At 37.6% G+C, this 23,873-nt stretch overlaps 1 protein-coding gene across 1 annotated transcript in view; it reads left to right on the top strand.

Moving 5' to 3' along the window:
• The window catches only part of LOC149553374 (E3 ubiquitin-protein ligase At1g12760-like), a 41,109-nt gene extending 20,375 nt beyond the window's left edge, over positions 1 to 20,734 (top strand). Inside the window, exons 2-4 of the mRNA XM_089788840.1 lie at positions 19,141 to 19,266; positions 19,486 to 19,792; positions 19,897 to 20,734. Coding sequence (XP_089644966.1) covers positions 19,141 to 19,266; positions 19,486 to 19,792; positions 19,897 to 20,115 — 652 coding nt within the window. The 3' untranslated portion in view covers positions 20,116 to 20,734. The remainder of the gene's footprint in view (positions 1 to 19,140; positions 19,267 to 19,485; positions 19,793 to 19,896) is intronic.
• The last annotated feature ends 3,139 nt before the right edge of the window (positions 20,735 to 23,873 follow it).

Genomic DNA, 23,873 nt, shown 5'->3' with positions numbered 1-23,873 from the left:
TATAAGAGGGACTTAATATTTTTGATCAAATTTGTTGGTGTTTTTACACTATTAAGCAACAAAATACTTAATACCAAGATAAAAAGATCACAACAACCTAAAGATTAGCTAATTCCCATAAACAGTTATATGTGCTTCAGATCTGGACCCAACTTTAACAAAATTAGAGAGATTTTCTACTCTTTAGGCTCTGCAAAACCAAGGCGGGTGCACCTGAAGGATGAAAGATTTATGACATGATACTACACATATATTTCACTCATTCCATGACATTCTATAACAATTCACACCCCTTACAGCAGATTGGTCACAATTCTTCTTAGATCTACAAGTAATTTTGAGAAATACCAGCTAACTAAGACTCAGAGGTTAAATGTAAACAAGTGCTGACCAGCTTTGACACTCTTTTTGATTTTAAGCTTGATGCTTATTCATGATTTCTCCATCTGTAGACTGAACTAATAGATCAATGCCTTATCCATTGGGATTCAAAGTTTATCCAATTTTCAGACCTAATTGACTGCATTACAATCGATATTATCAGCAATTCCCACTAAAACTTATTCTTTTACACATCCTTCCTATTACCATGGAAATCTTATCAACTTCATTGAAGCATTTACTTAATTCATTGAACTAAAAGAAATAGTGAAATGACATACAGTTTGATTTAATTGCACTCAATTGAATAAGCTTTGCTCATATAATTTCAAGAGGACCAGCTAATGAAGATGGAAACAAGATTCAAGAAGAAAAGATATGGGGACAGTTCATCTTTGTATTAATTTCCTTTGAAAATTATATGACAATTGTGACATAACTCAAAAATGACTCAAGATAAGACATTAAATCCTATAACATCAATGTATTCTTAGATATTTGCAGAGAAAACATCATAAAGTTTGCATCAAGAAATTGGACCGAACAATACTGAATAATACTAAAATTGTAAATGACTCGGACCCTTCCTCTAGCCTTGGAATCTCACTTATATAGTGTGAGATGCAACAAGCTTCAGGCATAGAGGAACTGACAGCTGACCTTGAGACAGAAAAATATTTATAATGCTACTATCGTAAGAGACAAAGAAATGTGCAACAAGAAAAACTTTACATCATAACATCTTTTGGTGGGACCATTTTCTGTTACACCTTTTGTTGCATTTTCTTTGTGAAAATTTTGATGATTGGCCTTATTATTGTTGTTGCTCCTCGGAGGTTGTAGCCAATGGGATTAATAGTGACATATCTGGCTTTGCTTGTTGTAGATTGACTTCCACTCGAGGCTCTCCATGTATATCATCATGAACTGATAAGACTACAGTTATGTCTATTTTATCTTCTGCCAAGTCATCAATTTGGATTTCTGTGCTAGCAACTACAATTGGTTGCTCACCTTTGTCCTCTTCTTCTTTTTGATCTCTTGCTGATGTGTTAGTTATCTGTACCTCATCTTGTTCCATTTCCTCATCATCATCAGTTTCAACATCTTCTAACTGCTCACCATGAGCGATATCTGCCATCCACTTTTCAAAAAGTGTGTCATCTGGCCAATTAGATTGTAGAATATCATGTTGTTTCTTAATCACATATTCAACAATTTTGTCAATTTTAACAAAATCATGTCTTAAAGAATCAAAGAATAACTGAACTTTTACAATTTGTTCTGTAGTAGCTGCCCAACATGCATTTCCTTTTTCATTTATGACTTTTCCTTTTTCATTTATGACTCTATTCATCCTTAGACAAAATAGGTCATTTAATTCTTGGGCCCATTCCTCCTTATTTTTCAATTTATTCTTTTTATTTAAAGCATGTGGGAACAAATCAAATTTAACACTCTTGTACTTGTCCAGATAATTGAGAATTCTCCTTTGTAGCCCAACTCTTTTATCATCAAATTCGGAAAGATCATTGGCAACATCATAAGTCTTTTCTATATGATCATGTGATAAATTAATGATAGAAAAACACAAAAAGGTGACCTCTTTTCACCTCTTACTCCACTTGTTGACAATTGGTTTCAAGGCTTCATCATTTGCCTTTATTTCATACCATATATTTACTGCCTTTGTTAGTTGCTCATAAAATGAGGGCCAATCAATTTTATCAATTAAATACATGAGGGCCTTTCTTAGCTTATCTTCATATTGTACATTCAGTTCCACATGTAATGCCCACAATTTGCTCTTTTCTTCTTCAAAATCTTCTGTAGTATAATACTGTGGCCTCTGTGGTGTGTCTGGGATCTCAATGAGGGGAGTGGATTTAAAAGGTGCCACTGGTGGATGAGGGTAGGTGATTCTTGGCCTAGTGGATTGTCCCATAACTTTATTTTCAAGTTCAATCCTTTTTTGAACTTCTTTATTGTATGCATCCAGAACTTTCTCATACTTGTCTTGTAACTCTAACCTTTCCCTTTCATCTCTTAGAGTTGTGGCCAAGGTAAAGTGGGCTGATCCAACACCCAGATGTGCAGCTTCAACACTCGTAGTTTCTTCAACTCTTTTCACAATTAGGTTGCCTATCAACCCAACATCATCAGGTTGGGAAGAGCCAGTCCTAGATCCTTTCCTTACTGACCAAATGACCAATGTAGCCTGGTCCTCACTAAATTTGGCACCTTTCTTCCCTTGATCCTCTATACTCATTTTATCTACAATAGAGTTAAAAACCAAAGCATCTGCAATATCCCAATTGGGTAGCAGCAAAACACCAGATGCTTTTATCATTTGTCTCCCTTCTTCAGGGGTCAAGCTCTTGAATTCTTGCATCATTTCTTCCTTTATTTGATTTTGAACATCTGCCTCCTCCATTTCTGGGTGCTCTGTTTTCAACTTATTGCATCTTTCTTCAAACATTCCCGTGTTTGTTCTCCAAGCAAATTGGTAGAAAGCTCTGTATTTGACAAAATTATCATCAGAGATGAATTCATGGTTGGCTTGTTCCATTACAGAGTCCAATTCTCTTCCTCTGTAGTTTGCCACTGTTAATTCAAGGCTTGGCATTGGAGGTTCCTGAGGATTTCCCTCTTCTAACTCTGCTTGAGTAATGAACGCTCCCCTTTGGGATCCCAATTGTTCAACTTGCTCCCTAGTGAGCTGTTCATCTCCTATTTATAGTGGGGACTGAGTAGGTGAATATTCCTCTATCTGAGGTGTTTGTTCCTTTATTATTTTCTGCCTTTTGGGTGAGGGCTCATTAGGTCTTTCCTCAAGAACTACATTGGTTGAACCCATAATCTGTTTTCCCTTATCTGCAGTGGCCCTTTTATTTTCAATTATATTGTAGCCAGGTCTTCTTTGAACAACTAACTGCCCTAACCCTATTGTAGGAGTAAAAGATAACCTCCTCATGACCTCTTTGGCCTTCTCAGGAAAAGAATTAATAAAGAATAACTTCTTCTCATTCATGACTTCTATGATTTCAGAAAAAGTAGTCATGAGTTTATTTAATCTGTTTGCCTTTGTTTTTACATCTTATAGAGGCTTAAATTATTATCAAAACAATGAATAAATTCTAAAACCCTAGAGTACACCCTCCATTTTTCCTTTTTGATCTCTTGCTCTTGTAGAGAGAACTCATTCCTTATTATGTCTTCAGGGAAATAGAATTGGTGGTCTTTTGCACCCACCTTGGCCCTTTTTCTGAACACATCAAAAAATCCTTCAGTATCACAAAAATTTGGATGAGACACAACCATCTTGTACTGGTCTAGGAATTTATACAAGAACAACCAACCACCCTTTGTGATTATGAAATGACGGGCCACAGTACAAGTTGGGAAAATTGAGTCTCTGTTTCTTCTAGCCAATTGTGCTTCCTCCAATCCTCCTAGCTGCCACAACATCTCAGCTATCCCTACCTTCAAAGGCACCTGGTAGGGCAGTACATGGGGAGTCCTTTGGAAACCATAAACCTTAAAAATGGTTGAAACAGGGTATGGTATGATATCTGCCCAATTATGTGATTCTTTCAAATTTGAAGGATTATCCATGGGTTTGATAAAATCCATCAGTGCCTTGGGGATTCTGGGATTGTCCCTTAATATGAGGCATCTTAACCTAGATGCAAAGTACTTATCAAACCTGACAAAACTGGCCTCCCCTGCATCCTAGGTCATGTTTGCACTCCACAATTGGATTGGCCGATCTTCTTCTTCATACTTTCAGTTTAAAACCGTTTCCTTTTCAAAATATGTAACCCCTTTAAAAGGGAACATGTGCATTAACAATGAATAATGGCCAAAAGTTTTTTCCACCGTACTCTTCGCGATTCCAACTAACCCTATATGAATTTCCTCCGCTATATAGGATGCAAAATAAAAAATAATATCAACACCAAAAGAGGAAATTTGAATCAACATATACATGAATTTTATGAATTTTATTGGCACAAAATTTTCCTCATCCTCACCAAAAACCCTACATAGAGTCATATATATTTCTATGGCCCTAGAAGTGAAAAATTCCTTTTTAAAGTGCTCTTTAGTAGATGCTGTGACTACTGGCAAATTTCCAATTGAACCTATGTGTGCCCTTAGTGCACCTTGCCTGATCTTATCCTTCTTAGATAAGGTTAGTTGGAATCGCGAAGGGTAAGGTGGAAAAAACTTTTGGCCATTATTCACAATTAATGCACATGTTCCTTTTTAAAGGGGTTACATATTTCGAAAAGGAGATGGTTTTAAACTGAAAGTATGAAGAAGAAGATCTGCCAATCCAGTTGTGGAGTGCGGACATGACCTGGGATGCAGGGGAGGCCAATTTTGTCAAAGAAGGATCATCCATGGGTTTGATAAAATCCATCAGTGCCTTGGGGATTCTGGGATTGTCCCTTAATATGAGGCATCTTAACCTAGATGCAAAGTACCTATCAAACTTGACAAAACTAGCCTCCCCTGCATCCTAGTTCATGTCACTCCACAACTGGACTGGCAGATCTTCTTTTTCATACTTTCGGTTTAAAACCATCTTCTTTTCGAAATATGTAACCCCTTTAAAAAGGAACATGTGCCTTAACAATGAATGATGGCCAAAAGTTTTCTCCACCTTACTCTTCGCGATTCCAACTAACCCTATATAAATTTCCTCTGCTATATAGGATGCAAAATAAAAAATAATATCAACACCAAAAGAGGAAATCTGAATCAACATATACATAAATTTTATTGGCACAAAATTTTCCTCATCCTCACCAAAAACCCTACACAGAGTCATATATATTTCTATGGCCCTAGAAGTGAAAAATTCCTTTTTAAAGTGCTCTTTAGTAGATGCTGTGACTACTGGCAAATTTCCAATTGAACCTATGTGTGCCCTCAATGCACCCTGCCTGATCTTATCCTTTGATAAGTATTCTTTTGCCAATCCTAGCAAGTCAATGGTTACATGATAATTTGAAAATGGTTCTAGACCAAAAACTTCTTGAATTTCTTTAGGATTTATTCTTAACAGGCATTCCCCATCCATTCTTCTCACTATCTTGGCAGCTAGGTCATAATTTTGGCCAATGGCCATGAGTAGGTCAGAATCCATAAAAACACTAGGGACCACAAGTTTTCCCAAATCAAAATTTCAAATATTTCGATGGGGAGCAAACAATTGTCTTTCTGAGAACCACTTCTTAAAAGATTGAGCCCTATTTTAGTAGTGGTAGCATCCCTAACCCAATTCACTCTATCATATATGCCATCGACAATCTTGAGCCTAGGGTTTACACAAATTAGTGTTTTCATTTGGGCAGACTCGGTTGTACATTCAGGCAATAATTCAAGGTGGTCATCATGTATGTTCCTACTCGCATAATCTACCTTTCTTGAGAAAACTTTCCTGGGAGGCATGTTTACCAGTGACATAGAAATACCGGAACTCTTCATTGTCTAACGGATTCAGATGCTTACCTGGCTCTTTAGTTATCCTTCTTGAAATTTTGCAACAAATGGTGGATACTGAAAATCTTTTGCAATTTCAAATGTGCAAGGAACAATTCTTCAGCTTGCTCTTTGTTCTCTGTAATTCTGAAATTCGTCTGCGTAGAGAAAAAATGGCGAAATCTTGCAATGTATCTCTGGTTCTGGTTCACATGGGGAGCCTTCAATTTTCATAAATGAACTATAAGGAGAAACAGGGTGGCACTACCTTTTAATTTTGAAAACACACCGTTGATTCTAAAAAAATCTGACGATCTAGGAATAAAAGCACAAGTGACTCATTTTCGATTTGCTAGGTTGGCAGTCAAACCAATCAAGTTTTTCCACATAAGCTTTTCCTTCCATTGCTGGCAACTTATTTTGGACCCATTGGCGCTCGCAGACACGTGTCATACTCTCGCTATGTTGCTATGCATAAACATCAAGCAACTTCTGCATGTGACATAGCGACCATTGTTGATATATCTCTGATCTGACGATGTGTATTTCACGAGGGTTTTAATGCAACTGTGGTGGGTCCTATTTTTCCTTTGGTCGCCATGTTGCATGCACTAAACATTGAGCAAGTTTCCATAGCGACATGGCGCCTACCGTTGATGCGTCTTCAATTTGATGACTTTAATCAACATGTATCCTTTTATGAGTGTAGATCTACGTAGCATGTGACATCAGACCACCTTGACACGCTGGCATAGTCATTTATAACAGGTAACCCTTTTGGTGTTGTTTCTTGAAATCAAGTCCCACCGTGTTTTTTAATTCACGAGAGATTGTCATGTCGCTATTGGCGAAAATCTTGCAACTTCCGGTGGTGACATAGCAACCACCGTATATTTCAACAAAATCCGGCCTCATGAAAAAGCATGTTCTTATTAGGATACCTTATTTAATGCACCTTCTAATGTTTCGTAATGATGACACCGCTTAGTAAATGACAAAGAAACTTTACAGCGCCCGTTTTCAATGTTGGCCTCGTCGTGTTTTTCACTTTCTTCGAAGGTCGCCATGTCGCGACCGGCGAAACTCTTACACATTCCTATAACGACATAGTGACCACCGTAATTCTTGAAAAATCCGAATCCTGAAAATAACACATGATCTCATTATGTCTTAATTTACTGCTCTTCTGACGCATCTAACATTCTGTTGTGTTAACATGGTTCATTAATGACAGGCATAAATTTTGGCACCAATTTTCAGTTTTGGCCTACCGTGTTTTCCCTTCATAGGAGGTCGCCATGTCGCATGAGATAAAGTGATTGCAGGTTTCCATAGTGACAAGACGACCACAGTAGATCTTAAAAAGATCTGATGCTGAGGTTTTTTTTGGGGAAAAGTGAAACAAAATGAAAAACTTTTATAAGGCACCCGAGAAATATATAATATTTCAAAAATGTTTTTCTCGTTCAATCTCCAAAGTAAAGGCATACGACCTAAAGGGCTTATTACAAGGTAATTGGTAAATACTTGCTTATTAATAACAGAGATCCGAAAGCAAACTAAAGCTAAAGATATTTACAAGATAACCATTAACTAATAATAGACGTCTTATCTATTATTGTAATACCCTCCCTTAATGGTTAATCTATCTAACACACCAAGCTGTCCTTTGAATTTGACAAACTTATCAGGACCAAGAGGCTTGGTGAGAATGTCTGCAATCTGATCTGAGGTAGGAACATACTGCAGATCTATAGTCCCGTCTTCAACCAGCTGTCGTATGTAATGACAATGAACATCCACATGCTTGGTTCGTTCATGGAAGACTGGATTTCGTGCTAACTTGATAACGCCTTCGTTATCAACAAATAGAGTAGTCGGTCCTGCTGGTGACATCTGCATATCCCCAAGCATCCGACGAAGCCAGACAGCTTCACATCCTGCCTTAACAGTCCCTCTATATTCAGCCTCTGTAGAAGAGAGAGAAACTGCCTGCTGCTTCTTGCTGGTCCATGTGACTGCACCGGATCCCAAACTGAACACATATCCAGATGTTGACTTTTTATCATCAACAGAGCCTGCCCAATCTGAATCTGTGAACCCACTGAGTTTAGGATTAGAACTCCGAGAATACAGAAGTCCATAATCAGAAGTGCCTTTCACATAACGAAGCACACGCTTTGCTGCCATCCAATGATCAGCCTTAGGAGCTGTCATAAAGCGTGAAATATAGCTGACTGCGAAGTTGATATCAGGCCTACTAGCAGATAGGTAGATGAGGCTGCCTACTAGTTGCCTATACGTAGTATCATCAACGGAAGGAGAATCAGACTTGGCTGATAACTTGAGACCTTTCTCCATAGGTGTAGATGCAGGTTTGCAATCCTGCATTCAAAATTTGTCTAACAAAGCTCTGGCATATTTGGATTGAGAGATGAATATACCAGAAGACTGTTGCCAAACTTCAACACCTAAGCAATAATGCATGAGCCCAAGGTCAGTCATATCAAAAGACTGGCATAAGTGTTGTTTGATTCCCTGAATCAAAGATGCCGAACTGCCAGTGATGATAAGATCATCCACATAGACAATCAGAAGGATGATGTCACTGTCAGTAGTCTTGATGTACAGATTTGAGTCTGAAGAACTCCTCTTGAAGCCTTGATCACTGAGGTACGTATCAATCTTGATGTACCATGCCCGAGGGGCCTGCTTCAAACCATAGAGAGCTTTTACCAATCTGAGAACCTGATGGTCTTTACCAACAACTTTGAAACCAGGAGGTTGCGTCATGTAGACCTCTTCATGGAGATCACCATTCAGGAAAGCACTCTTTACGTCCATCTGATGGACCTTCCAGCCAAACTGTGCTGCCATGGCTAGGACTAATCTGATGGTGCTCATCTTTGCAGTAGGAGCAAAGGTCTCTTCATAATCAATGCCCTGACGCTGAGAAAAGCCCTTTGCCACTAAACGAGCTTTGTACTTATCCAAAGTACCATCTGATTTGTATTTGATTTTGTAGACCCATTTGCAGCTAATGGGTTTCTTCCCTGGGGGAAGATCAGAAAAGACCCAAGTGTTGTTCTTCAGCAGGCTTTGGTGTTCAGATTGCATGGCCTGTTCCCACTCTGGAATTCCTTTAGCCTCGGAATATGTTTGAGGTTCAAACACACTGTGAATGTTGGCCATAAGAGCAAAGTTAACAGAATCTATAGTTTTGCTCTTTTTCCGAGTAGTTCTCCCATCAATGAGCTCATCATCATGAAGATCAGCAAGTGTCTTAGCCCACCACTTAGGCCGGAGAGGAGAATGATCAACAGTAGTACTAGGAGATGCTTGATCAGCAGGATCCTAATCAGAAGAATCTGGATCAAACTCAGGTGAAGCATCTTCAAAACGAGGTGATCCTGCAGGAGAAGCCGGAGGTGGCTGTACAGGTATCACTGGCAGGACTGGAGCTGTAGGAGCTATTGGAGCCCTCCCATCAGGTGGACCTAATGGAAGCCGAACTCCCAAATCATGAACCTGCATAGGTTGGTCTGCTAGATTAGGAACAGGAGAAACAGGCATGAATGGTCCTCGCTGCTCATCAAAGACTACATCGCGGCTGTATATGAGACGAGATGTCTCAACATCAATAAGGCGGTAGGCTTTGTGAAGACTGCTATATCCAGCAAGCATCAGTTTTTGACTCTTGGCATCCAACTTGGTGCGTGAAGCATCAGGGATCCAAACAAAAGCAAGAGAGCCAAAAACCTTCAGGTGACTGATTCTGGGCTTGCGACCTGACCAGGCCTCTTCCGGAGTTTTACCTTTGACCGCCACTGTGGGTGACCGGTTCAACAGATAAACTGCAGTGTTAACTGCTTCTGCCAAAAAATGCTTCGGAACATGTCTGTGTTCGAGCATGGAACGAGCCATCTCGGTGATTGTCCTGTTCCGACGTTCAACTACACTGTTCTGTTGTGGCGTGTGGGGTGTGGTGAACTGGCGTTGGATGCCATGTGTATCCAAGAAGCTGGAGAAAACATTAGAACAAAATTCCCCCCCATTGTCTGATCTAAGAGTAATAATAGATTTCCCAGACTCTTTTTGAACTAAGGGTTTAAACTTCTGAAATAAAATAAATGCATCGGATTTCTTTTTAAGGAAATACACCCACATTTTTCTACTGAAATCATCTACAAACAACAAAAAATACCTGTACCCAAGAACAGAAGGAGTGGCCATAGGGCCGCAGATATCAGCATGAACAAGCTGAAGTACTTGAGAAGCTCACCAAGAATCGCCACTGGGGAAAGGTGTGCGATGTTGCTTCCCAGCTTGACATGCGTCACAAACTCCAAGGTGTTGGGTTTGAATCTCTGGCAAACCAAGAACAAGCTCATCTCGAGCAAGTTGTGAGAGATAATGCACATTTAAGTGCCCATATCGCTGATGCCAAAGTGAGCTGATGGAAGATCGCCGAGCAGCCATAGCTAAGTCTTGAGAATCACCAGAATCAATAAGTCTGAAAAGACCATGATCCTCAAGACCAACTGCAATAGTAGACTTAGTCGCCCGATCAGTGATGGTGCACTGATGTGAACTGAAGGTGACTGCCAAGTGTGGAGAATGTCGCAGCAACTGACTGACCGAGAGTAGATTTAGTTCCATCCCTGGAACGTAGTACACATCAAGGAATATGAGCTTCCTCCCAATAGACTGAATTTGAATGTTGCCTTTACCAACAACCGTGTACTCTTCTCCACCACCAAAGATAACAGAATCTGAATAAGGCTGGTAGTCAGTAAACCAGTCTCTGCGATGAGTGAAATGTCGAGAGGCACCTGAATCAATGTACCAGGCAGATGACTGTACATGATCTGCAGGTCTTTTAGCCATGAAGGCATAAAAGGCAGATTCCACCTGCTCAGTGTGCTCTGCATTGTTCGCTTTGGGTTGCGAACCTGATTGCTTAGACTGGGCAGCTAAGCGTTTCCGACATGCAACCTTCATGTGACCATACTTGTGGCAATAGTTGCATTGAATGTTCTTCTTTTTGGTACCATCGGATGTTGGAGCAGAAGACTTCTGCTGAGATGGTTGCTGAAACTTGCCCTTATCCTTCTGAAAGGATTTCGCAGCAAAGGCTTGCTCAGTGGAGGTGGAACTGGAGCTGCTATCGAACTGTTGTTTCCACCGATCTTGCTGAAGTAGCAGGGTGCAGAGATCAGTGAACTTTAGATCAACACCAGTAGATGTGATGTTGAGAGTCTCGATAAAATGCTCATAGGAATTTGGTAAACTCCGAAGAGTGATTACCACAATATCCTCTTCCTCCATCTTGCGACCGATGGCAAGTAACTGATCACGGATTTCTTGAATCCGATTCAGGTGTTCCTGGAGCGAGGTGCGCTCATCCATGACAATAGAAAACAGAGTGTTTTTCAGAAAGAAGGCTCTGCTCTTGTCGGAAATCTCATGAAGACCTTTTAGATGTGTCCAGATTTCGGCCGCTGTCTTGCCAGATGGAATCTGAGAAAGCTGGTCATCAGCTACGGAGAGTTTGAGAAGCATTACTGCCTCTCGATTGTTCAGATCCCATGTATCTTGATCAGGACCCGGAGAAGTCGGACGCTGCTTAACACCCAGAACAAGTTGATCGGTGTTTCGATATTCGAAGATTGCGATGATGCGCTGCTTCCAGGTTCCATAATTGCGACCATTGAATTTGGAATTATGCTCGAGCAGAATATTTGTCAGAGATGCCATGGCACGTTTTTCAATGAAAAATTGTGAAAATCTGTGAAGGCACGTTCTTCGAGGCAAAAATACGGAAGACCCAAAAAAATCAGAGAATGACCCAAAAGAGAGCTCGAAAAACCTAGAAGGAATCTGCTGTCGTTTTTTGAATCCGCTGGCTTGAAAATCGAGGCACAAAAATTGAGGCACCCAGAAAAAACGGACGACAACCCAGTTGAGCTCTCGAAAAACCCACCAAGAATCTGCAAACAAAAATTTTTTTCGACCCCAAAAATTAGGGTTTCGAAAAAAAACGGCCCTAGCTGAAAAAAGCTTGAAAAAACTTAAGATTTCTTGATGAAAAATGGTCGAATCTGCTTCCCAGAGCACGATGACAGACTGAGACGGCTAAGAGCATGAAGATTTGATATAGAAACATGCAGATTTCCACCCCAAAAACGCGAGTCTCCAAAAAATGGCCACGATTTCCACGCGATTTGCAGACTCGTAATTCGGGAATTTCTCCAAGCAGAAAAACCCTAGGTGGGTTTTGGAGAAATTAGCTGAAATAGTTTTGGAAAAATTTAAACAAATAATTTCAAGAAGAAATTATAAATTTTTCTAAAAAAATTTAAGTATTTAGCTCTGATACCATATTACAAGGTAATTGGTAAATACTTGCTTATTAATAACAGAGACCCGAAAGCAAACTAAAGCTAAAGATATTTACAAGATAACCATTAACTAATAATAGACGTCTTATCTATTATTGTAATAGGGCTTACTTAGGGCACAACATGCAAGATACCAGCTAGGGTTTTTCTCAGGGTTAACAATTTTAAAAGGAATCAAACCCTAAGTTGCTTATAAAAACCAAGAAAAATCAGAGTGGCATACTCATAAAAACATGAGGCAAAAACAAGACCAATAGACGTGACATATATAATGACTTGTTATAAGGCATTGTTGAATACAGATAATATAGTCAAACTACTTTGTCCAAGTTGGCAAGTGGATTATGATGCTTATAGCAGGTGGAAGGAATATACAATTTTTGCCTTTTGGGTTAGGCTGCCCCATGTGGGTGCTTCACAATTTTATGATTATCATTTAATGGTTTTGTGTATTGCGTCCTATTTATTTTGCACTTGAGATGGATGTTTTGATAGTGAAATTTTTAGGTATTGTTATGCTAGTAGAAACACTCTAGATCTTTGGTTGGTGATACTTCTATAAAGGCTTAGATGTTACAAGTGCATTGTTGTAATGCCCCCTTGTTGAAATGAAATTTACTTATAAAAAATAATTAAAAAACGAACGAAAATAAATTTGATATAATTAAAATTTTAGTTAAGTTCCATGAATGATCATAAGGGATGGGATGAGAAGTTTTGACTCCCTCAAACATGAGATATAAAAGGAAGAGGAGAAGAGAACTTCATTTGGGATGAGGATAGGAAGTAAGAAAGAATAGAGAAAAGGACTTAAGGAAGCATTAATTGAAGAAGATAATGAGCTGACTCTTTCAAAGGGGCAGTAATGATGAAGGGTTGTTTTCGAAAAGTGGTAATTATGAAAGTTTGTGATCAATTATTTAGAGGTGCGCTCCTCCCTCACATTGGAGGATATGGAGGGCAGAAGGTTTCATTTGAGGAAGGGTTAAAAAGGGGAGATTTATTTGGGTAATAACATTATTCTCAAAGGTAACAATGAAAAGTAGTGTCCTTTCATATGAAAGATGGTGACCTGCCCCTCAACAAAATGTATAAAGGATAATCCATGGGGACCTTACCAATTATCATTCTCTCGTACCACAAGGCTTCGATCAAGGAAGATCAAATTAAGGAGCAGAAGTGTGTATCCAAAGAGCAGCAATTAGTTGAAGCAATATTAAATCAGATCTGTCTAAATCACAACTGTTGTCTGGAAAATATATATAATCTGCAATAATTCTATATTCTACGAGTATAGCGAGCAAGATTTAAGGCTATATTAAAAAGGGAACATTACAATTGCAACTTTTGATTTCTAAATAATATATTGAGTTGCTTTGGAGCATGGGGTTTTACTCTCAAATGGGATTTCTCTATCTAAGCCATTTTGTTATGATATGTTTCTTGTGTTTGTTTTCTTGTAATTATGTGGCTAGTTGAAATGTTGCACATTATCTCTTTTTTTGTGGTAAGTGTAGGAAGAGCACATTTTGCATCTTACAACACAATCTTGCATTCTAAGGGTGGGCAGATGGAAAGGTTTTTCATTTACCATTTTTAAGTTAATAGTCATCTTCCTTGGTAAGAAAAACAAAAACAAATAAGAGAAGATATGGAAGTTGAATGCTAAAAGATTGTCAGTTGGCTGTAGCTCATTTTCCAGATTGCCAAGGCAAACAAAGTTAATAGCCCTTTTTCTTGGTAAGGAAAACAAAAAGGAATAAGAGAAGATAGGGAAGTTGAATGCCAAAATATAGTCCAAATTTTCCAGATTGCCAAGGTAAAGAGGAGAGAAAAGGGTTCTAGGAGAGTTGAGTGGAGAATAGAGGTGATCATAATAATTGATTATAGTCCCGATAAGATCATTAAAATTGGCAATCTTCATGTATTGACACCAGCATGGCAAATAATCATTTTCCAGATTGCTAAGACAAACAATGCTAATAGTCATTTTCCTTGGTAAGAAAAACAGAAAGGAATAAGAGAAGATAGAGAATTGTATAGAGTTGAGTAGAGAATAGAGGTGATCCTAAGAATTGATTATAGTCCCAATAAGATCATTAAAATTAGCAATCTTCATGTATTGATACCATCACAGCGAATAATGTGTATACACTTCCTAGAGTTGTTTACCTATTTGAGTCTTCTCTAGATGAAATGTATGTCATGTTTATGGTGTGGCTGCCTTTTACATTTTATTATCAAAATGGAGGTTTATGAATCAGATTATTAAATGATATTTATTACCAATGTACATGCATATGGAATTTGGAGATCATACAGATTTTACAGACTTTGGTACCCTGTCTAGATCTGTTGCTGGGTTGAAATTTTAGGCGTTTGTGGAAAACACATAGACAACAGGTTCTGCCAAATTAGGGCAAGTATTGGTTGAGATTGAACTTTTTAGTCAGATGAAATTGGTCTTGTTCAGTCTGGGAAAAAATGGAAAGAATATTATTAGTTTGAATAGAATGTTAATATCTCTGTACCATGACATTTGTGAGCTACTTTAAAATAAGTTGTCACCATAAGATAACTTTTGAAGGAATTAATGTTGCAATTGTTTTGCCAAAAAAAAAAATGGCATTTCTAAGAGCCTGGAGGGTAATCAAATGAATATTCTGATTAGTGCCTAGGGTCTCGTCATTCATGGTTGCAGACCTTGTAAGTTCACCATTTGTAAACATCTATTTGTCAATTGAATTCCTATTAAAGCGAGTGAATGGTAGGCAAAGGTACATGAATGCTTAATTGCATTTTGTGCATATATCCTGTTTGTATATCTATATCATATCTACACGTGTGCATATATATGTTTGTCCTATAATGAAAAGTTACATTACCATAGAATCTATTTTTATGCATATATAAATACATATAAATATGCTTGTCCCATGATGATTATTGTTATTACCATAGAATCTATGTTTACATATGTTTATGTAGATGCATGTATGCATACCACCCATCCATACACATTTATGTACGTGCTTGAATATATGTACATACATACGTACAAATTTGTGTGTGTGTGTGTAAAGCCCATGCACAAGACTGCTGCAAGTTGCTTAGTCATTTTGTTATAGGATGTGTGTTACATAGTTTTGTTAATGAACAAATAGTTAGCATGCACACCATAGGTTGGAGACATGGTGATTTCTTGTCTGATTTGTGAGATTTTTTGCAGGTTGAATAACTAACTTGCAGCAGACTTGTGCAAGGAGCTATGCACCACACTCGTTAGTTTTTCATTAGTAACTTGGTGAGTTTATGTGTGCAAGTTAGCCACAGATTTTTTTTCATTATCCTCATTTTTTTATCATTTCGCCTTGAGCAATTACAATCTCAATTGCATGAACTGATTGTTGATTGAGTTGGAGTGCAATTTGAAGGATTTGTTACCTATTCAAGTGCATTTGGAGTGGTGCTTGTTTTTCTTTTTGTTTCATTTTCCCCCTTTCTTATTCGAAATTCCAAATTCAAAAGAATGAAAATCCTTCTGTCATGTTGAAAATTTATCTCTTTTCTATGTCTAAAGTTTACAATGGAAGGAGTTGATGGAAGAGACCTTTCACGGAAGTATGGCACATCAACTAGGGTCAAGGGTGCCGTGACCTACAATTATTCTGGATTTAATATGAGAGGAGGTATTAATTGATTGAGATACATCCCGGTTCAAATTGCTGGCTTAGATGTCTAGCTCTGTAGGAGCAGGAAGTAGTGATAAGACAAGAATGCCCTACTTTCTTGCTATGAGGAGAAGATAATAGAAAGGAAGAGGCGCAAGGAAGAGGTCAAATGAGGTGGTTGCATCAGTGGTAAATTTTACCGCAACATCTTATTCATTGGAGATAGCTTTCCTGGCTCTGCGGGTTGGACAACCCTTCGCTCGCACTGAGGAGAGTTTATGTTTTCTAAATTTCCCATCTAATGATGTGAATGATAAAATGTCAATCTTTGTAAGCATGCTGAAGCCAAGTTCTGAGTCCTTTAGAAAACAATATACATCTCAAATACGAGGCTTTTCTCTCTGTTGAAGGTGAATTTCTTCATTGTTGAAGACGGTAGTGTTGCATCTGAGTAAGAAACTTTTGTTTGGGACCTAGATGCGTGTATGAAAATTGAAGTATATCATTTTTGCGTAGTGTTGACAAGCAGTTTGGTGCTTGATATGGTCATCTTGAGGGCATGATTAAGCTTTGAAATATTTTAGTTTGATGTGTGTGGAACTTCATGTGCAGAACAAGTGTTCAATCAGGTGCTTTTCTTGACCTAGTGAACTTGAGGCTTTTAACACTCACTTGAAGGGGCAAATCACCAAATTGATATTGTGAGATTGGTTTATGATGGTTTTTTTCCTGCGTCCTTGGTCAAGATAGCTATCTAGATATTCATGAGTCATATGCTGTTTCCTTGAATATTGAAGGTGATTATGGCAATGTGATTAGTCATGCTTCATGTTCACTATGCTTTGGGCTGTGTGGTTGCTTGGAGGCTTAAGGTCAGTTTTGCCCTTGCCTCTTTAGCAATGTCATGTTTGTGCCAGTGGGTATGAGGTTTCTCATGTTTTTGCCAAGTAATGAATACATCAGTATGTCAAGAAGGGGCAACTTGTGCAAGTATGTAATATTTTATTGGGGCCAACATGAATTTCCCTTTTTGCTCTGGCCTTGGGCCATAAGGTTCCCTGTAGCGTTTGACCTCAGCCAAATCTCTAGATGTGCAGCTCCTAAGTGACAAGGTTCGAATTCGAATTCGAGTTCGTCAAGCATAAAATTTGGACAAAATTCGGCTAAGGTAAAAATTTTGACAAAAAATCAACATTAAATTTTTACCTATATAAAGTTGTATATTTTTAAATATAAGTAATATATCCACAAAACTGTCAAAATTGTTTGGCATTGCTAAATAATTAAACTAAATAAGTAAACTTTATATTAAAATAAAATAATAAATATTATATTAAGTATCATAAAATTTGGAAGAAGTTCAGAAAGGGCAAAAATTCGCTGAAATTCGAACTTCATGGATGAAATTTGCCAAATCTTGTGACTTAGTGCAGCTCCTTATCCACTGCGCTTTTCCCTGCTTGTCCATGCATGTTAAGGCTGCAAACAAAGTTTAATCCCATGTATTCTTGTTTCTGCATTTGTGTTTTTGTTTCTGTTATGCAAGGTTTCTCATGTTGTGACTGAGAAATGAATGCATCACCATGTCAAGCAGAGGTAACTTATGTGAGTATATGATATTTTATTGGGGCAAACGTGAATTTTTCTTTTCCCTTTGGCAAGGCCATAAAATTCCCTGCAGTGTTTGACCTCCACTAATTATCTAGAAAAGTATTTGCAACTGCTTATTAAGTGCAATTTTTCCTAGTTGTCCATGCATGTTAAGGCCACAAAACAATTTTTAATCCCCTGTGCATTCTTGTTTCTGCATTTGTGGTAAGTGTTTCTGTTCTTGTCTTGTTTTCCCTTGCATGAATTTGTTCGTGTGTCTTGCTTGTGCTTTGCCATGTTCTGTATGGCTTCGGCCTGTGCTATTGGAAATGTCCTAATTTCTTCTTGTGCCTGCAAGAGGCAGATGTCCAAACTGAAGCCAATGCAATTTTTTGTGCTGGCCTATCTTCCATCGCCATGCTTATGTGCATGTATTTTGTTTTCTATGGATTCATTATTAGAGTTGACAATGGATGCAATCTCCTAAAATCACTTACAAAACCAAAGATGATCTTTCCACAAGAGAGGCAAGAAGCTTAGTTGCTCGATATTGGACACCGAATGACATTATAATCATTTGAGACTAGATATCTCCTTGGCTGAGAGAATTTTGTTATGGGATTTTTGTGCTACAAAGTTGTGGACCACATTTTTTGGTTTGAATGAGTTATGGATTAGTTGGCATCAGTGTTGCAAAGGATTTATGTGTGTCTTCAACACAAATGGGATTTAATGATTGGAGATGGATTTCTAAGAAAGCCTACCATATGGTGTCTATTGTCTGTAGTTTGTGCTTATGTACATCTTCAGTTCTATTGCTGGTTCATGCAGGTGAGGATCAAACAAATAATAATTTAAATTACATTCGTCTGTTCATTGCTAGTGTAGGTGGTAGATTAGGTTTGATTACTCCCTCCAAAACATATGTTTTGAGCTTTTTAGTGGAATGAATAGGCACTATTCTTGATGGTGAGGATCAAACAAAAAGTAAATTTAATTTACATTTTTCTGTTCATTGCTAGTGTAGGTGGAAGGTTAGATTTCACCAACTTCCATGATTCGTTTAAGCATCTGTTGCATGATATGTTAAGCTCATGTTTCATGGGACACCATTCTTAGAGTACACAATATGTTGGATTGGTTTTTCTTGATTCGTAATTTATCTGCCGTGAGGGTTAAATATTTTAGTTTACTTGAGCTGTTTAAACTATGACTGTTATAAATATAATTTGTGAGGGCATATATCTTTTGCAAGTTGCCCCTAATGAAAGCTATGATATGCAAACTGGGATCTACCTTACTAGATTTCATAACCAGAAGATATTACATATCTAGATTTAATTTAATTTTATTCTGAGAAACACAAATAAGTGTAAGAAGCCTACACATTCATAGCCATTAAAGAAAGTTGATTCATGGATTATGCACATTGTTTAAGACTTTGAACTAGGCTTATCTCCTTAAAATGGGCCTGTCTCTATATCCACGAAATTCTTGAAGTTTCATTTCTGGGGAAGCACATATTTGTTGTTTTTTGGCTTAGTGTTCTGGTTTATGAAGATCTGTATCAACATTAAAGATGTCTTGATTCTTCTTGTGATGTGCAGAATTCACATACTTGTTGAAAGGTTCAAGATGGCTTTAGACTGCTTCTTTGCCATTTGGTTTGTTGTTGGCAATGTTTGGATATTTGGAGGGCATTCATCTTCAAGTGAGGCTCCAAATTTGTACAGGTTTGGACATAGCCTTGTTACTTATGCATTCTATAATATCTATTCATTTTAGCTTGTTCAGTATATTTCACACATCTGAACTACATATTTGTATTGTTCTTGTCATTGTAGCTTTTTCATTATTTTTCTCGTTTATGATTAGATGTGTACAATGTTGTCATAATAAATACTCCAAAAAGTGGGTGAAACTTCATCCAAAATGTTGGCTCTTTATTGCAGGTTATGCATTGTATTCCTTACATTCAGCTGTATAGCTTATGCCATGCCTTTCATTTTATGTGCAACAATATGCTGTTGCCTTCCTTGCATCATATCTCTTCTTGGATTTCGAGAGGATCAGACCCACACAAAGGGTGCTTCATCGGAAGCCATTAATTCCTTGCCAACATACAAGTTTAAAGGAAAAGGCAGAAGTGAAAAACCTGTTCCAAAAGATGACAGTGAATCTGACTCAGAGAGTTCATGCATGGGTGGGGTTGTAGCAGCTGGCACAGAAAATGAAAGAGCTGTTTCAGCAGAAGATGCGGTTTGTGTTGTTCTTACCTCAAAAAATTCTTTTTGTGGGGCTCTTAGTAAGGTAATGTTGTGTCTGGGTGCTAATTTCAATATTTTGTTTTCCCTTAAAAACAGATTTGTTGCATTTGCCTTGGCAAATACAAGGACGGTGCAGAGCTGAGGGAACTTCCATGCTTACACCATTTTCATGTAGATTGTGTTGATAAATGGCTAAAAATTAATGCAACTTGTCCTCTCTGCAAGCATGAAATCAATGATTCAAGCGAAACAGCAACTGAAACTGCTGGTGAAATGGAACAACAGCGGGATAGAGGCTCACAAAATCAAGCTTGAATTTGAAAATATCCACTTTGGAGTGTGTGTGGCCATAGATAAATGAAGCTGTCACATATGACTCTGCATATTAGAATATAAAAATGCGAAAGGCCTCTGAAAAATTGGGCAAGCAGTTCTGTTTGTTAGAAAAGGCTCTGTCAAAATATAGGAAGCAAAGCTGCTACACACGTTAAGAAGTATGGTTGCCATTGTATAAGTCACTCAATATGAGGGTTTGCAAGTTCAAGCTGTGTATATGATTTAACATCCAAATTAAAGTACTCAACGTACCGGAGAGATGCAACTATAGTTGCATGAGTTGCCTAACTATGCAACATGCTTTGGCATGGCTGGTAAGATTGGATCAGAGTATGGGACTGCTCTGTTAGAACAGTCTGAGATTTTAGATCTAATAATTGAGTGATTGCTTTAAGATTGCTGCCGTGTACCCAGTCGAATAAATGCAGTTTGATTTCTTTGGAAAAACTGCCATTTAAGCTAAACATGTAAATCTTTACCAGAATCTTTTTCTATTGTTGCTGTAGCTTGCTTGGTAGGTAGGTTAAATTATCCATTCTTTAAGCTGTATTAAAGAATATCTTTTATGAAATGTACGAAGTGATACTTTCTTGGCAAATACGGAATGTAGTCAAACCGCTATCGTATAAAAATCACTTTGGGAATAGTAAATGCTTGAAATTTGTAATTAATTTTCCAACAATAATTTTTACAGCACATATATGGTCGTCCAAGCAGCTAGTGATGCTCAACTAATTATCTTGAGTTTTTTATGGGTCCATTTTCTCTTTCATGATGCAGAGTGTTCTAGATAAAATCAATTATGAAACCAATTCACTGTCATGAATTTCTTGTGTAAGAGACCAAGTCACAGAAACAATTCTTGTCATTCAATATTGTTAGATTTTAGACAATGATATGCACGAGAGACCGAGGAAACAATTATCATTCCTTAATTCACCTATACATGAAGCGAAAAGACTTATTTTCAATTTTAGATGAATTTTTTCATAATTTAGTTAATGATGATTTCATTTGATATTTTTGTAATTATTTAACGGTAGCTACATTTATCATACGGTATTTATTCGTTTTTGTTATAATGGAATAATTATTTAACAAACAAATCAGTAAGAACTTGACGGGCTATCAGGTTGAAATCCTTTTGCCAACTTTGTGTAGTCAATTTAGATAATATCAAGCTTTTGGCATTTTTATAAACCTGCTGTTTTTGATTAAATTAGTATAATATTATTGTATCTATCGTTATAATGGTCTTGACCGTATATGTTAGATTGTGCAACAATATGGGCATCTTTCGGAGGTCTTAAGTTTACAAACTTCCAAAAAATTTATAAATATTTTCGTATATAATGAAAATGTTTGAGATCCGTTTTCCTCTGTGTAGGCATATGGGTGATACGATTAATTGAACGCAAGATTGTGGGCTCCAACGTTCTGGGAAAAATGTGTACTTATTGACAGTCTCCCAAGATCTTGCCCATGGCCAGTTGTTTTGTACAATTTATGGCCAAAATTGTAACATTAGCATGCGTATGGTTCAATTCAATTTCTTCTTGGTGGGATAAAGATGTTTGAGCATCATCAATATAATGTGCAACTGAGAATGAGAGAGCAAGATGACAGGTGAACAATATTCCTGTTACAGTTTCCACCGCGCACATTAGTAGTTAGAGCGCTGAATAGAGCTCAGCTTCAAAGAGCGAAGTATTGAGCAGGGCTTTCATCATTTAATGGGCGAACGTAATCTTGAGTCGAGGAAGAGATTAAAGGAATTTTAGACGGAGTAGATTGCTCTCGAGAGCGGTTTTTTAGTTTGACAAATTCAGTTGCTCCGAATTCTGTAACGCGAGGAGCATTTGCAGCTCAGTTTTTTAATTTGCCAAGAGTAATAGATTTAGAAGGGGAGGACTAAGCCAAATCAGATTAGAACCTGTGATATGAAGTAAAGATAAGTATGCAAAACGGCAATCAACAAATTGAAAATAAATAGGCTACTTAACACAATTCTTTTGACGCATGAAAACCAACAAACTTTTAGCAAATGTTTGAAAAACAGCTGAACGAAATGGGAACCGACACGATGGCTAGTATGAACAGAAAACCAGGAGAGCACTTCAAACTGTGCTCAATTACCCATGGAGACTTCGATTCATCCAAAAGATATAGGTCTAAATAAGCAACACAGTTTTCTGACAAACCTCTGGTTTGTTGAATATTGCAAAATTGCAAATAGAATGATTAAAATATGAGGTAATAATAGGGAAAATGGTAAAGTAGGAAGAACGAAACAATTAGTGAAGAGTTGATTTTGCTGGGTGGACACCACTCAAGAGGCGTTTGGAAAGAACTGTAGCAGAAAAACACAAATAAAGAGAACGATATCACGTATCTTCGGTGGTTGGAGTATACAAAGCAATTGCGTAAGAGAGTAAGATAACGACATCCCCTTTGTTAATTAAATTCAATGGTTAAACTCCTCATCGGAAGATGTTAAAAGAGGAATTAAAAACCTTGCAGTGGGTAAAGCACATGACAAACATGGTCTACAAGAAAAATACTTTTATGGGGCTTGTAAGTTCTCACATCCCACATTAAAAGAATATTTGCAGGGGGTAATTCAAAATGGGTCACCGACAAATTAGACGAATAGAGTCATCCCTTTGTTCAGAAGTTCGATTTCTTCAACCCTGCAAACTACCACAATATAATGTTCCAATCCTTTTTTTTAAATTTTAAGGAACATGATAGAAAAATGAATCACTATTTGGCTAAAAGCAAGAGGAAGGGTGAAAGGTCAATTGAGCTCAAGGCTAAAAGATTCTACAGTATTATATATCTTCACTTCAATGGTTGAAGTGGACCAAACAACTATGTAAGATCAAGTTAATTACATCCCCTTGATAATCAATTCAAGGGCTAACCTATCTTCTTCGAAAGACATTAAAGGAATTGAAAACCTTGCAGTGGGTAAAGGATGAGACCTCACATCGCACATCAAAAGAATATTTAATGGGAACAAATTCAAAATGGGCTCCCTTTGTCCACAAGTGAAGATATCATCAAACCTGCAAATTGTACACTATAATGATCAATCCTCTTTTTCCTAACTTTTTAGGAGCTTATAAAAAATAGACCAATATTTGGGCTAGAAAGGAGGGGAAGAGGGCAAATGATCAAGTAGGCTTTATACTAAAATATTCTACCTTTGACCATTCCCTTACTCTTAGTGACTTTGATTGAGAATGCTTGTGGTGAACAATGAGTTGAGGTCTTCTATTACTTTGTTGACTTTAAGAAAACTTTGGTATGTTAAGCAAATTATGGAGGAATCGAGAACTCTAGAATAATATAGAGTAGCCTTCTACTTGCTAGAAATTAGATGCAAAGGAGATGATCCAAGGTACTAGAAAACTTAAAAAACCCTCTTTGCGATGGTAGCAATTTTAGTGGTACTATACGAGTGTCCTTTTTGGGATGCTAGCAATTTTAGTGGTATTATCTGGGTGTGAAATTTGGGATAGCAACATATCAAAAAGAAAGTGAAGATACAGAGAGATTAAAGGAACATTTAATCAATCATATCTAAAAGATAAAATCTTAAGTGCCATATGGGATTGTATTGCTCGAGGCCTAGGCCATTCTGACATAGACTATGATCTAGTTGCAAAGTTATTTGACGAGATTAGAGAACATGGAGTCTATAAAGGAGACACCAATAACTTCCAATATGTAGT

This window comes from Cupressus sempervirens, chromosome 6 (genome assembly GCF_028749045.1).
Source record: "Cupressus sempervirens isolate cs-2001-9-10 chromosome 6, ASM2874904v1, whole genome shotgun sequence".
NCBI classification, from domain to species: Eukaryota; Viridiplantae; Streptophyta; class Pinopsida; order Cupressales; family Cupressaceae; genus Cupressus; species Cupressus sempervirens.
This window is presented reverse-complemented; position numbering and strand designations above follow the sequence as displayed.